Genomic DNA, 15,211 nt, shown 5'->3' on the forward strand with positions numbered 1-15,211 from the left:
CGTTAAGCAGGTTTTTAGTGATGTTATTGCCGATTTTCGGTTAGCAGCGCCGTTAAGCAGGTTTTTAGTGCTGTTATTGCAGATTTTTGGTTAGCAACATCGGCCGGGAATGGAACCCCCCACTGTTAACCGAGAGCTGCCTGTAGATTGCTTCTACAGTAAATACATTCGTACAAACCCGTTAACCCTTACATGATGGGCTAAATATATAAGCACACCCACAAGACATGGTTAACTTTAACCTTTAATGGACTGATATACTCACACAAGTAGTAAAACAGGTTTTGGTTTTACTCATGGTGAGTAATGGAATCTGGTGGGAAAGAGTTGCCATTACTTCACTAATGGCAACTTTTAGACTGGTTCAACTAAAGTGGGTGCCTCATGACATAGTATACTTGACTTCAAGGAGATATACTGCCCCTCTCACACGATGTCTCAAATATAACCAGGGGTTGCTGTTGGTTTTAGTTATTATCTTTTATGATAGTATGTCAGTTATAATTGTAATTTTAAAATAAAAGTGCAAAGAAATATTAGACATGTCTAGTCCCAAAAAGTTATTGTATCTGCGATCTCAACAAATTTACATGAATATTTTACAACAATTATGCTCAGAATTTGTTACTAAATTTAGTTGTTTTGACATTACATGATTTTATAATAAAAAATTATTTATTAGAAATAACATGTATAACTTGTTAAAATTTACGACATGTAAAAGATGCCCTGCATGGGATTGTAAATAATACAATTTTAAGCTTCTTGAGGAAGGTAGGGAAAACTGTTTTGAATTTTTTTTTTATTACACCATGTGCATTTCCATACCTTCCTCTTTCCACTGATGTTATTTTTTCTTAAACTGGCCGAATTCAAAGTTTTCCCTTGCCTGAGGTGCTGCATATTGATTTTTTGCTCCAACTCCTCCTGGTTAAAGCCCCATCCACACGGTCGACCTTTACCTGACAAACTTTATTCGATGTAACGTCAAAAGCGGGAAAAGTCAGACCCTTAACCAGTATTTCTCCACGTCTGACATCACATTGAACAAAGTTCGTTGAGCCCATGTGGACGGGTCTTAAGCAGCCCCCCACCCAAAAAAAGTGATAAATTAAAACCCTGTGCAGGGCCTCTACTCCAACTCTTAAAAATATGCTAATTTTACCAAGTCATACAAGTTCTTTCTAATCATTTATTTTTTGTAAAATTTTAATTACAACTCACACAATATCATATGAAAAGTAAAATCAGTCACAAAATCCAAGTATATTTGTTGTAAAGTAGTAGATTGACAGAAATGGGGAGTTGCAATAACTTTTTGTGAGGTACAAGTTTTTCTATTTCTATGCAAAATTACAATTATAGCCAACATACTATCATAGAAGATGAGCTAAAACCAACAGGAATCCCCGGGAATATTTATAAGCAAGTAAATAAACAGACGTCATGGGATATAGGGGGGCATTACATTCCCCGCTGCTTCAAGACACCAATCCCTGTCCTGTGCTGAGCTACTAAATTTGCTGGCATTCATTTATGGACCATTGAAGTGATATAAATTTTTTCTAAATTCATCAAAATCATGTGGCGTGTAATATTAATACTCATGAGTTAGCCCTTCACTCGCTCAAACCCTGTCATAGATTCTCATATGATCATGCCTGTCCATTATGGGCCAATCATAATTCATATACATCAGTTCTTCAGCTATACCATGGTTATTATTTGAGAATAATCTCTAGTATGCTGTCATGTAAGATTTTATCTTGTGTCAAGTTTTTATTACAGAGCTAAATGGGAGACAATAGTGTGTTCTTAATGGACTACCTCTTAGAATTTAAAGCAAGAAAAAATGTTTACATGTGGTAGATCACTGACCTGCCATCAGTCTGGAAGTTATTAACAACCCCACTCTCATCTCATCAAGTCCCCACAGCTGCTATTGGATAGCAGGGCTAGCTGGGAGTGTCATACATAAAAGAGCAAACCATCCAACAACTTTTAAAAACCAAACTTATCCCTGTTGTGGAAAAAATTGCTGAAAATATTTTAAATCTCAACATCTACTTATAGTAGTTACCAAACTATTTAACTTAAACTAAATACATTACCTGAACAAAGTTGGGTCATTAAAAAGCTAAATTTTTTATTTTCTTTAATTAAGAAATGAATTTCCATGAATTTGAACAAAAGATTAAAATAAAATTTATGGAATGGGAACATGATTTTACTGAAAGTCTATTTCTACAGATAAAACCTAGAAAATGTTCAAATACAACAAATGCAAATATCCAGATGTTTTACATGTTGATGAAACTACATTTAAGAGCTCAATGTGAACTACATGTCACACCAACATACACATCAACTGGACCACTAAGAACTGTATGGTAGTTATGGAGTTTCAAGACAATGTAACAGCACTGTAGTTACCTAATTCAATGATGCTGAGCAAGAAGCAAAACTGGCTATAAAGAATGTAACAATCTGGCTAAATTTCATAATTACCCTTCTTGATCCTCAAAATTTTATGTGAAAAATGAAATGATGAATGACAACACTAAGGGAAAATACTAATGAAATGATGACGATGATGATGATATGACAACACTGACTAAGAAGAATTCTACGATGCTGCTGATTCCAACTCTGAGGCAGGGGTTTCTGGTTCCTCATCATTGTAAATGTTCTCTGCCATTTGCCACACCTTTAAACAAGATAAAAACATTTACTTCAAAGAACTTACATAAACAGATTAATAATTAACTTAAAATTTCCAAGTCAATGCAATTCTTAAATTGGATAACAATAAGAAAATAAAGACCATGAACCACCGATAGGTTGCAAAAAACCAAAAAAAATTTATATATATATATATGTATTATATAATAATAATAATCCCACATAATGCCTTCCAAGAGTCACCTCTGAAGACACCAAATGTATTAATCCCAATTATTTTTGGGCAATCTGGTTCTCGAAAGACAAAACCCTTTAAATTAAAAACCCACCAGTTCTTCCTGCAGCATGGCCATTGGTCCTTTATGACAAAATCCACTGGAATTCATGAAGAAAACTGGTTTTGGACCCTTCCCCTCAAGAGACCTCAACAGCTACTTTACTTTATCATCAGAAATTCAGGTTACTTCATTCCATAACCATTTCTCCTAATGTCCTACAATTTTAGAGGACACTTCCTTGTATCTTTTTTCAGTTTTCAGTCTCTCAAGGAAAAGGAACAAGATTACGCCAAACACCATTCTCAAGGAGAACTTTGCCCTCAGGGTTCTTCCAGTTTAACTTATTCAAACAACTTTATTAAATTAATAAAGATAAATATTAAAGATGAGCCACTTCATACTAAAATTGCCAATGTTACATGTTTACAAAATATGAACCAATCTACTCTTCTGGAAGGGTGGTGACTGATTAGTTTGCATAAATTTCACTCAACCTATAGTATGCTGTTATGATAGATAATTCACCTGAACTTTTGATAGAGGAATATACAAGTTTTCTACGCATTCCAACCTTTCACAAACATAAATGGTATAAAGTCAGCTACACACACTTGATAGTGTTTATTTAGTTTTTTTTTATTATCTTCTGTCTTTTGCCCGTTCTGCCTGTGCTTTCAGGTCTACATCTTCACGATTCTTATAATCACTTCAATAAATGACCATGACAATTTCTAGACTAATACAGCTAGACTTAAGTGTTTGTTCTTTAATGACAATGGAGGCACAGTTCAACATCCAACCAAAAAAGGCAAATTCAGCCAAAGATGAATGGACACAGAGAGATCTACAATGTTATTCTAACAAATGGACAAATGGATTGGACTAAAATGGATGTTGATCCATACACAACCTTGAAATCATGTATGACTAGGTATCAGCACTGTACTTTATATTCAGCTGTACTATTAGCACAAAATATTGAGTATTTTCTAAACTACATCTCAGCCTTATTAAGATTGGTTCATTAATAGGCTTCTAAATTTAAGTATAGAAATCAAAATTCCTTCATTAAACTAAAACCAAAGAAATATCCTCAGATTGAAAGCACCAATATGTAGCAAAAAATTGATCAGGCCCCTGACACACTAGTCATTAGAATAACACATATACAAACCTGCATTATATTGTCTTCACTGACAGAACAGATAACCCATGGTTCATTTGGATTCCAAGAGAAATCGGAAATCTTAGCAGTGTGACCACCATGGATAAACTGGAAAACAAGAAAAACCAGAGTACAGTACATGCTTGATTATTACTAAAACTTCCTTCATCTACACATTATGATCAACTAATGGCAAAGTTGTAAGACATGTGAAAAATAAGATAGTCAACTATACTAGGTACTCCTTATAAAATCAATCTTAACTTGCAATAGACCATGGTCAAGTCTTTAAAAATGTTTAACAGATAAAATGAAAATAAGATTAGCAAAATTTCTTTACTCAGAATATTTCACTGTATTGAATGCATTTTTTATGCACAGGGAATTATGTCCAGACAGTGTGGCTACTTCCCAACATATCTAACTCAAAGCTATAATTCATGTTATATCTACAATTTTCAATGTAAATTTGCTTAAAAAATTAAATGATTCTGTTAGGAAAACCAAGCTAAACTAGAAGATAATGGTAGAAGAAAAGTGGCAAGCCAAAGAAAAGATATTTGTAATAATGATATTTTGCATCATAGCCATGAGTACAAAGAGAGAGAGAGAGAAACCTGACAGGTCTAAGGCCTTCAATAAGCTCCCCTTCAGTCCATAATTTCACATCACCTAATTCTATCTGCTCTTTTTCAAATAATCAATAGTATTTGGGTAAAATATAATTTTTTTTTTTTTTAAACTAAAGTTAAATAATGTAGCATTTGAGCTATAATGTAAAATACTTACAAGCAACTCAGGAGGCCCATCTTCTGCATCCTCAGCACTCTGCTCTTCACCAATTTTACTCAAATCCCAAACATGCAATCTGCGATCAGTGCCAGAACTTGCTAGTATGGTTTCATTATGTGGAGACCATTGAACCTGTTTGTAAAAATTGTAAATACACAAGTATTTCATAAAACCCTACGTGACGTATATTGCCATGTGAGGAATAATTTGTTCATAAGGATATATACTACAGACAGTAAAAAAAAAAAAAAATAAATAAATCATACCTAACAGGTATAAAAGGTATAAATTAACTAGTGTAAAAGACCTGAGGCCAAGATCAGGAACAAAATTTAAACAACTTCTGTTTGTAGAAAACTACCAAACAATTTTTTTTAAATCAACAAAATGTTTTGATAAATTATAAATGGAAGGTTAAACAGTGGTTTTAAATTTTGAAAGACAGACCTCCAACGGGTCAAATAAATAAAAACAAGGTTACCATCCATCAACAAACTAAGGAACAAAACTCCCGCCCCTTCACGACCAATTTTTCTTTTTCACTCTCGGATCCTGCCGAGTCCTGCCACAACTACAAACACCCTCAGCTGCTCCAACTCGGTCAAGCTCACCTGGAACACCTCGTCTTTGTGCGACTCAAACGAGTGGAGTTTTAGCTTGAGGTTGCGCAGGTCCCACAAAGCAACTGTCTGTAAGGAGGCGGGTGGAAAACGATAGCAGTGAGGAGGAGTCACACACGCTCACCACACACAAGGTCACAAAAGTTTACTAACCTGGAAGATTTCGTCCTTGTGCATGGCAAATGAGTGAAGCTTCAAGCTCAGATTACGTAAATCCCAGAGAGCGACCGTCTGTAAGGGAAGTTGCATGTTGAACTGTTCAAAAGCAGAGTTCTCATGCCTAGCTACATGTCAAAACTAAAACTGAGCTTCCCTTTTCACTTAATCAAATGAACAGTTTAAGTCTATTATTACAGTTCTCAATGGGATTTCACAATTATGGAAATTGCATATGAACTTACACAACTTAACAGTATTAACAATTCATAATAGTAATGACATGGGAAATGAAAAGGTAAAAATGTGTGAAATTATGTTATTAGGCTAAAGGAATGGAAATAGAAGAAGAAAACCACAATACATATATCATATAACCTAAGAGCAAAATACCTTTCACAGCTTCAACTCATGATAAAATTTTGGCATGCGCACTTGGCAATTGCTGAAAAATATATAGTTTACCATCTACACATGAATACACTTACATTATTATAACCACAATGCCTACTGCCACTACTAAATATAAATGACCATGTATTTTGAACTTAGCTACTGAAAGCCTAGACAGAAAATGTGTGTATTCTACATTCACAATTATTCACATGTGTTATTTGTGAACAGCTAAAATACTGTAGTTGTTTGTGGCTACAGGCCAAAAAACATACCAAACTTTAAGTCAACTGCTTCCCAAGAAATTCTCTATAAGAAAATGGAAACAGCATTCCAGACATTGCTGAACACAATTCTATATTTTAAATACCTACTGTTAGCTCAAGTAAGTGTATACATGGGATTATACTGTACTGTAAAATATTAAAATTAATTCCTCTACAAACATAGCTACATTTTAATATTATTGTACTATCATTACCAAGTTCCGTTTTGCTAATGACATATTAAAGGGTGAAAAATTGCAATTAATCAATTTCAGAAAAAAAATAACCAATCCGTCAAGAACTATACTGTCCAATTCTGATATATATTCAGTATAAACATATGACACCAAAATAATACTTTAAAACTGTCATACTCCTGCTGCACAGTCACTTGACCTCAGTGTTTACTATTCCATTTATAGTTTTCCACACTTTCTTTGGGAGCAAGTTTTCTCCCGTATCGAGTAAAAAAAAAGATATGGGTTAACCAGACCAGAAAAAATGAAGGTGGGCCCTTACGGTTTCTTCTTTTAAGAAGAAAATTTTCCACCAATGTACATCTTAAAGCACTGACCAGATGATCAAATAGATTTAAGTTAAGTTTAGCTAAACTGTAACCCCAGGTCCCAATTACTTCAACAGGACAATTTCTCAGTCTTTTTCTGTAATGATGGCTGCCAAAACGACATTGTGGGTGCAACCTTTTTCAGGTTATCAACATCATCAGTTCATGAACAACAAAATGTTTTCATAAATGTTTCAAAATGTAATTTTATGCTTGATTTACCATAATGACAGTAGACTTCAGTATTTCATTTTAACACCTATCAGTGCAAGAATGACAAACTTGACCAGACAATCATTTGCTTCTTTGAAGAGCCAACTTGCAATACAACCCCCAAACGAGACATACCTTGTCTGCACTGCCAGTTGCCAAAATGAACTCGGAGTACGGGTTGAAAGAAAGGCAGTTTACTTCAGCGGTGTGTGCATCTACAGTATGTGATGACTTGTTAGTATTATTGCTTCTTGTATCCCAAATCATCAGTTTTTGGTCATCTGCCACAGATCCAAAGAGTGATTCGTGCAAGAGATGCCAAGCCACATCCTTTAAAAGATTTCAAAATTAAGTAAAAACAAATGAATGTTAAGGCAACTTCATTTAAACTTGAGTATTTCAGCCTTAAACATTGGCAAATAAAATTCATACCTCAACTACGGCTGTATGACCTGTGAAGATAGTCTTGGCATCAATAACTCTGTTTTCCTTTGGAGTAGCATTTATATCCCAAAGACATATAGTATGGTCATCAGAAGCACTAAGGAGATATCCATTAAGATTGGGATTCCAAGACAAACCATACCCTTCCTTTTGATGTCCACGAAGTCTAAGATAAAAGAAAAATTGGAAGTTGGAGCAACTATTAAAATTAGAATTTCAGGAACCTTGAGCTTGAGACCACATACCCAAAAAAAGCACCTAGATCTCAAGATACCACTCCTACAACAATTTCCTAGGATAGAGTATTTGAAGATGTTTTAATAAAACAAGAATGGTCTAAATGAAACAAACTCATGCAAATCTGAAATGCTCTTACACCTTCAGACTTGCATGTTTTACCTCAATCAAACCAGTCTTCTAATTACCAAAGTTTAGAGCTTATCTTAGCATATAGTCAACCAACAGGATTTAACAATCCAGCAGCACCAATACAAAAACACAAAAATTCAAGTGCCAATTATAAGCTTACTATGCTTACCTTAGATCCGGATGACACTCTCCTGAGGGATCTGGTTTGGAAGGATGCTTTGTGTAATCAAACACTAGGACATCACTTGAGGGTGTTTTTGTGGCAATAACACAAGGATTTTGAGGCATATAACGTGCACGATTCACCTCACCTTCATGGTTGATTTTTATTTCAATTTCAATTTTCCCACTCACGGAACCAAAGCCACCAAATTCTGAAAGATAACTTGGATTTTAAAGAAAATGTTCCCATTAACTGAAGGACCAAATTCTTCAGTTTCAAATTTTACTAATTACTTTTAAATGAATACACCTTCAAACCAATCTGAAGACATCAGGAATGGTTCAAAATACTTTCATACAAATTACACAATTAGCAAGTGTACTTAAATTGCGGAAACCTTAAGAACCAACCAGTAAGAGAAATAAAAATTCTAGAACAAAATAAACCTATGTCTAGATTAAGCAGTATAAAAAATTTCCTACAAATTCTAATTGCTTAACATATTCTTTGCTAATCCTAGGGCAAAAACAACCATACAGTACCTCCTTTTTCATTGTCATAATGTGAAGCATCAAACTGGGCATCTTCATTTGGTAGCTGAACAGATGCAATGAGTAGATGATTTTGTTCGTCACTGGTATGAGTTCCCAAGATCAAACGATGGACACTGTAATCTTTCCCCTCAGGCCTGACATGAAGATAAATTACTTTGAAGACCTTCGTAAAACATTCTACTACTAACAAAAAACTGCTAAAGATTAGATTGAAGAGGAAACACATAGAATAGTAGAAAAAAAAAACAATTAGTTTCCAAAGAAAATCAATAAGTTGATTTGTTGAAACAGACAATCACACTAACTTCAATTCTTGCAATACTGCAAATTTCAACTGTGAAATACCCATTAATAAATCAGACAATACTTAATATGGTAAGTAAATTCATTTATAACTCAAGAGATTTAGTGCAAGTAGCATAAACGAAATCAGCTAGTGAAACTTCTGTCCTGTGCATTCAAGAGGGAGGTTCTATTTTCTTACAATTAATTATTTTTGGGTTATAAGTTACATAATGGAATAAAGAAATTAAACCTTTAATCATCACAGTATTCACTGAATTGTTGGGTTTGTAAATTACATGCTAAAGCACACACTGAACACTGTTGAACAAAACAAATATTAGCCATCTTGTAATTAGAATAAAATTTACATTGACTGCAAACACATAAGGGCAAACTGTATAAAAACAATTGCCATTAAAATACATGCTTTTTAATTTTTCAATAAAAAGGTAAACTATTTCTTTGTGATTAATATAGTTTATAGAAGAGTAACTGAGGAAATTATTAAAATTATATATATTAATACTAAACAGAAAGTTTAGGAGTCGGGCAAGAGCTCACCCACCAACATGGGGCAACTGCTCTACATTCTCGTGACCATTCGAGTGTGGATTTAGTTTTGTTTTGAATTAGTTTTTTTTTTTTCAAGATACCTATTTGAATTATTAGTCTACTCTTTGTATGATATTAACCTTAGTTTTTTCTAATAAATGTACAAATGTAAACTGACTGACAATTGCCAATAATTATAGGGTATTACTGTTTAGTTACCGATCTTCAGTTTCTGCTTATTTACTCTTAAACTTATCTGTTCATTTTTATAAACTGCATGATGCATTAGATGAGGAAAATGAACATTAGGGTGAAAGGAAGCCCTTGTTATTGACTTTTTAACCCCATAATCATCTGAGGCCTAGATAATCCATGTTTAAGCAGAATGACCTTGGGAGGAAAGCAAGAAAAAGATATCTTATTTGTACATACTTAACACCAGTGTTAAAACCTTAGCTAGCCACATATTTATATACTAAATTGCGCAGGTAAAACTGGCACCCTACATACGTATACTATAGATATTAAATGGTTAAAATGGTCAAGTGCCCAAGATCATGGCACTCTTGTGGAGGTGTTGTTTATCAATGGTAACTTAAAAGTTCCATGACATTTTACATAGTGGAGAGCAATTAGTGAACGAAAACTTTAGATACGATAGATTTTAATTTGGATGCCAATAAAGGTGGATTGTTCTAGCTTTGGCACATACATGAACCAATTATTATTGGTTCATATTTCCATATTTTGTCTCACAAGATAGTTCACATCACACCCTTGTTAGTAATCAAACTACTTTAGCTGTACAACTTTAGTAGTAAAACAAACTATACTTGGTATTCTAGGCAATAACTCTGCACAGACTGCAAGGAACAGTCCCGCGAATATGAAAGCCACTAGGGATTAGGGCATCCAATGTATTTTGCAGTGTTTAGTGCTAGCCCCTGGGGGTTACTTACAGTCGACCTCCAAAAAAATACTATGGGAAACTAATTTCTAAAGAAATACCCAAAATGGAGTTATTACATAGATAATATAAGATCTACCCAATACTTTAGTTATTGTGAATACTGAAGTGTACATATAATACCTGGTCACATCTGGGAGCCACTGTGCTGTTAGTGACGGCCACTCAAGAGCATGAGTCATTACAAGGTCATATAAAAATGGTGTATTTTTCTTCCATATTTTGTACTCTTCATTAATGACTCTCTCTTCGACAGCATCATCAAAGGTGTCTGAAAAAAATTGCAACATTAGAAACTATCCCAAATACATATACGGCACCACAATGCAACCAATACTAGCTTTATATGCAAGGCTTTGCAAGGCCAAGCATTTCACTATTATCATGTAAACAAAAAGTAGCTATCTACACTTGTAAGGTTTTATTTCAAAATCATTCATTTTCCATAAGAATAAATTACACAAAAAACCAACACCATATTTTTTTCTAATTCACCACTTCATGGGTAAAACTGCAAATTACTACTGTGACCTTAGTCCAACCAATCTCTGACCAAGGTACTGATACTTTTACTTTTGTTTGCATCTTTTATGGCGTTTCCTATCTAGGGTCAACAACCGAGTGGACTGGCCAACTCACCGACTACCACGGTTTTGGCCACCCTCCGAAAAAGTGCTTAACACATCCTGACAACGGAGATGGTCATCAGTCATGAGTTGGTGGTGGTAATAACAAGAGCTCAAGACCTCTACTCTCCTTTCAAAGTAAATATTTTCTCCAAAGTTAGAAATTAAGGCCACATTTAAAGATTTAAAAACATAAGGTAATGAAAAGTGTGGCCAACGCAGTGTACACTACCACAAAATGCTTTTGAAGTTTTTAGTTGCAACTCCAAATATTTCAAAGATTGACGCCATCTCGATATTTACAGTCGCTTGTGTCAACAAACTTTCCATTTCCTGTGCTAAATCCACACACCACTTGTACCCATAGACGCTGGGGCACTTTCATCACAACAATCGTAACCCCGACCTCTAACCAGTACTTATTCATACTTATTCAAGGAGACTAGGGCATTCTTTGCAGCATTTTGCACTCTTCAATTGTTTATCAGTGTTGTCAATTGGTATATGTTTACCTCCAAAGTGGGTATATGACTTACACAAAAACGGGGAAATAAGTGAAATTTGCTTATCTATTTGTAGTATATATACGTATTACAGCAATTTTATTATTACTGCATTATTATGACAACTAGAATTCATGGAAACAGTTTGTAAATGCATCAGCGTGTGTGAAGCTCCACTAGATTGGCGACGAGTCTTTTTGCCATCGTCTGCTTGTACTTCGGAAATATCTGTAATTTTTCGGGGTTAATTTGGTTGCAAAAAGGGGATAATAGACATGAATTAAACAAACATTTTGAAGTAAAGTTAAACTTAATAATGAGTCAAGTAAACAATTAAGGAAATAAAGCTTTGCACCTCTAAAGAATGTAGTCGTCTGCTGCTCGTAGCTGTGTTTGCGGAGCGAGTGCTTAGGAACCAGGAACAGCAACGTGGTTCAAGTGCAATGTGGAGTGAATTAAGACCAAATTCTGTATAATTACAATCAAATAAGCACTGTGGAGTTTCAGTTGTGATGGCAGTAAGGATAAAACCACCAGTTACAAAGTAAAAATGAATTTTCAAACCATGACCCCGGGAATAGTTTCATCCTTTCACTAATATAGGCAACAAAATGTTTTATTGTGCTGATTACAACTGCAATCTTGAGTAAGATCAATAAACATTACATATATACCCTAACATTGTTCAAATGAGTGCTTGGAAGGCTGGGAATAATGATTGATTGTCTGTGGTTAGAACAGCCAGCCACACGATTGCCGCCATATTGGATTTCAAAACTGCCTTGAAAACATATTTTACGAAGAGCTCACATGCTTATTTTAGTTCGTATGGCGCTTTCATATATCACATTATGTTGACGAAACTTCAATTTTTTTTAATGGTATGCTTAAAGTTGTAATTGTATTCTTGTTTCACCAATTAAATATAGAGTGAATAAGGCCTGGCCAGCGCGATGACGATGGATCGTCTGCGGTCGTTTACCCTATGAATTCATTGCCAAGGGACTGGTACTAAAAACGGGCATTTGCCATGTAAACCATTAGTTGTCAAAATAGAGGTCCATGGTAGTAGTCTGCAATTTTACCCAGTTCTGATGTTTGGGTAATTTAACGCTCTATGCTCACTCAGTGAAACTATAAAGGATACTGAAAATACAACAGCTGGTGTATCAAAGTAAATGCTTTTCAATCGCTTTGGCCCCCTAGGAAAAAGAAGTGAAGGGTCAAGGTTAATGTAACCTAACATGCATTACAGAAGGAATGTGACAGACTAACCAAACCTAACCTTACCTAAGACACCATACCTTAACCTGTCTGGGGACCTCTGTACATGCCCCCAAAAGTAAGTCACAACCCTTTACTCTGCATTCTACCCAACCCCGAGCCAGATCAGGGGACAGCATCCTAAGACAGATTACAAAAGTTAGTTTACATTAGGATGCATCTCTGTTGGCATTGGGTAGAGTACGCCTTTGGAATGTTTTTCAGCAAAATGCAATCCACAGAATAGTACATGAGCAACTCTTCTACCAAAAATGCTACGCCTCTGGCAAAAATAGTGTACTTAGCTATAAAATTTGGAGCTAATGCAGGCTAGTATAAGCATTTCAGAAGGAATAGCTATGGCCTAACCAGATTGACCTTACCCTAACCTCAGGCATTCATGCCCTAATCAGGGTGAAGTGGAGAGGGCTTTCTCTTACAAACTAGGTAAATCATAATACATCACTGCCATCTACCCTAAAATTTAACCACCCTGCCCAGGCTACAAATAGACAACCTAAATTTGAGCACTTGGGAATAACAGGGCCTGGCACCTTGGACTACCTTAGCAGTAGGCTCTCTCATACCTTGTAAGTAAAGGCCTCTAGCTTTACAATAGCTAATATACCCTTCCTCATGACTCCCTAGGTACTCTTAACAGTATCTCACTCTAAAGATGGCAGAGCAAATACCAGAGTAAGGATCAGGATTATGTCTAGAAGGCATTTCACCGAGGAAGGTAACCTAAGCGGACCTAGGTACACTACTTTTACCTAGCCTGTACACCAACCGTTGAGGCTTATTAATGAACCCATACTTTTTATCCTTCCTGAATTGCTTGGCTGGGTACTGGGGCAGCTTTCGATGGGGACCTAGTTTGTAACACAACGGGGTCTAGAATTTCCAAGGTTTAGGTTTAATCGAGGGTTTTGACACCTAAAGTGTGGTTAGGGAGGTGAGGTCGTTAAATCTACCTCCTTGGTATACATAATAGACATTAGGCCAAAGGCCAAGCACTGGGACCTATGAGGTTATTCAGCACTGAAATGGAAATTGACAGTAAAACATTTGAAAGGTGTAACAGGAGGAAAACCTCGCAGTTGCACTATGAATCAATTGTTAGGTGGTAGTGGTGGGAAGTTAAGATTTTAGGTGGTGGTGGAAAGTAAGATAGAGAATATGAAAGGATGCACAGTAAAAGGAACGAAAGTGGTTGCAGCTAGCTAGGGGCCGAAGCCATGCTGCAAAGAACTTAAGTACTAATGCCTTCTGCTTAGACTATCGGTACAAGCCTCCAATCTCATTTCACCCATATCGATGTTACGGAAGTTATGGGGAGGGGGGGGGGGGGGAAGGGGCAACACAAAACTAAGAAACCCCCAAACAGATACTCTCATCGGCCTGAGCCTAGTACTACTAGGGTCAGAAAGCGGTAGGTAGCTTACCGAAGCGACCCTTACCTGTTGCCATGGTTAGCCTACAACAGGTGACAGTATGAACTGCTGGCCGATCAAGCCACAAATACACAAATTAGAACCAAACAACGTCAATGGAAGCGACTGGTGACACGTTAGATTGCGTTTATGATGACGTTACAAACGGCAGCTAGTAGTATTGCGACGCCTTTGTTTGTTTGCGACCCTCGGTATCTACTTTCGGCGTAGTTGTTAGACCAATAGACGTTATCTACAACAATCTTAAACCAAAGATCTATCACCACCAACTAATCTAGGTGTAATGCAAGGCACAACCATCGTTATCAAGCTTCGGCCTTTATAAGATCAAAGTCCAAACCAAAATTTATTTGAATCGACGTCAACAAACCAAAAAGGCTTCGGCAGCCGCCAAACATAAACTTATTATACACAGCGACATTTCACATCTTCTATATTCCCCAAGTACCCTTCAATATTCGCAAAGAATTATCATCTAGAAACAAAAGCCGACGTCAACGACTATATTTTACCTTTGGCTGCTTCTTTCTCCGTCATTTTCCCGGGAAATCACACAACTTTGCGAACAATCCAACCCGGTGAAATTTACGATCATATGGCGGGAAGGTTCCATCTGAGCATGCGCACTCTCTTCCCTTTGAGCCTCTGACCAAAAGTAAAGTCTTCTCAATTATTCATAGACGCTTTTTACACAGCTGTCAGAGAATACAAATTAAACATATCACAATTTTATTTATTTTTGTATTTAATTACTTTATTGAGACTATTAAATAAGATAAAACTAATATAAATAGCAAAATAGTCACAATAAAAAGCCGTAAATGAAATGCTGGAACGTCTACAAAAGCCCGCGAAAAGTTTAGGGAGGAAAAAAATTGTCAATGTTTTGGCTAAGTTCCAA

At 35.8% G+C, this 15,211-nt stretch overlaps 1 protein-coding gene across 4 annotated transcripts; it reads right to left on the reverse strand.

The window, feature by feature from the left end:
• Positions 1-1,254: 1,254 nt before the first annotated feature.
• LOC135224370 (chromatin assembly factor 1 p55 subunit) lies at positions 1,255-14,979 on the reverse strand. 4 transcript variants are annotated; one of them, XM_064263324.1, is made up of 10 exons: positions 14,823-14,979; positions 10,588-10,735; positions 8,649-8,794; positions 8,113-8,317; positions 7,563-7,740; positions 7,266-7,460; positions 5,529-5,606; positions 4,915-5,049; positions 4,135-4,233; positions 1,255-2,707 (listed from the first exon to the last, which is right to left on the reverse strand). In XM_064263324.1, exons 1-10 carry the CDS (start codon positions 14,845-14,847, stop codon positions 2,627-2,629), a joined length of 1,290 nt encoding a protein of 429 aa, XP_064119394.1. In that variant the 5' UTR covers positions 14,848-14,979; the 3' UTR covers positions 1,255-2,626. The 4 variants fall into 4 exon arrangements, with proteins under 4 accessions (XP_064119394.1, XP_064119392.1, XP_064119393.1 ...); XM_064263322.1 differs by lacking the exon at positions 5,529-5,606 and adding an exon at positions 5,691-5,768; XM_064263323.1 differs by lacking the exons at positions 5,529-5,606; positions 14,823-14,979 and adding exons at positions 5,691-5,768; positions 14,302-14,592.
• Between the last annotated feature and the right edge of the window lie 232 nt (positions 14,980-15,211).

This window comes from Macrobrachium nipponense, chromosome 12, assembly GCF_015104395.2.
Source record: "Macrobrachium nipponense isolate FS-2020 chromosome 12, ASM1510439v2, whole genome shotgun sequence".
NCBI classification, from domain to species: domain Eukaryota; kingdom Metazoa; phylum Arthropoda; class Malacostraca; order Decapoda; family Palaemonidae; genus Macrobrachium; species Macrobrachium nipponense.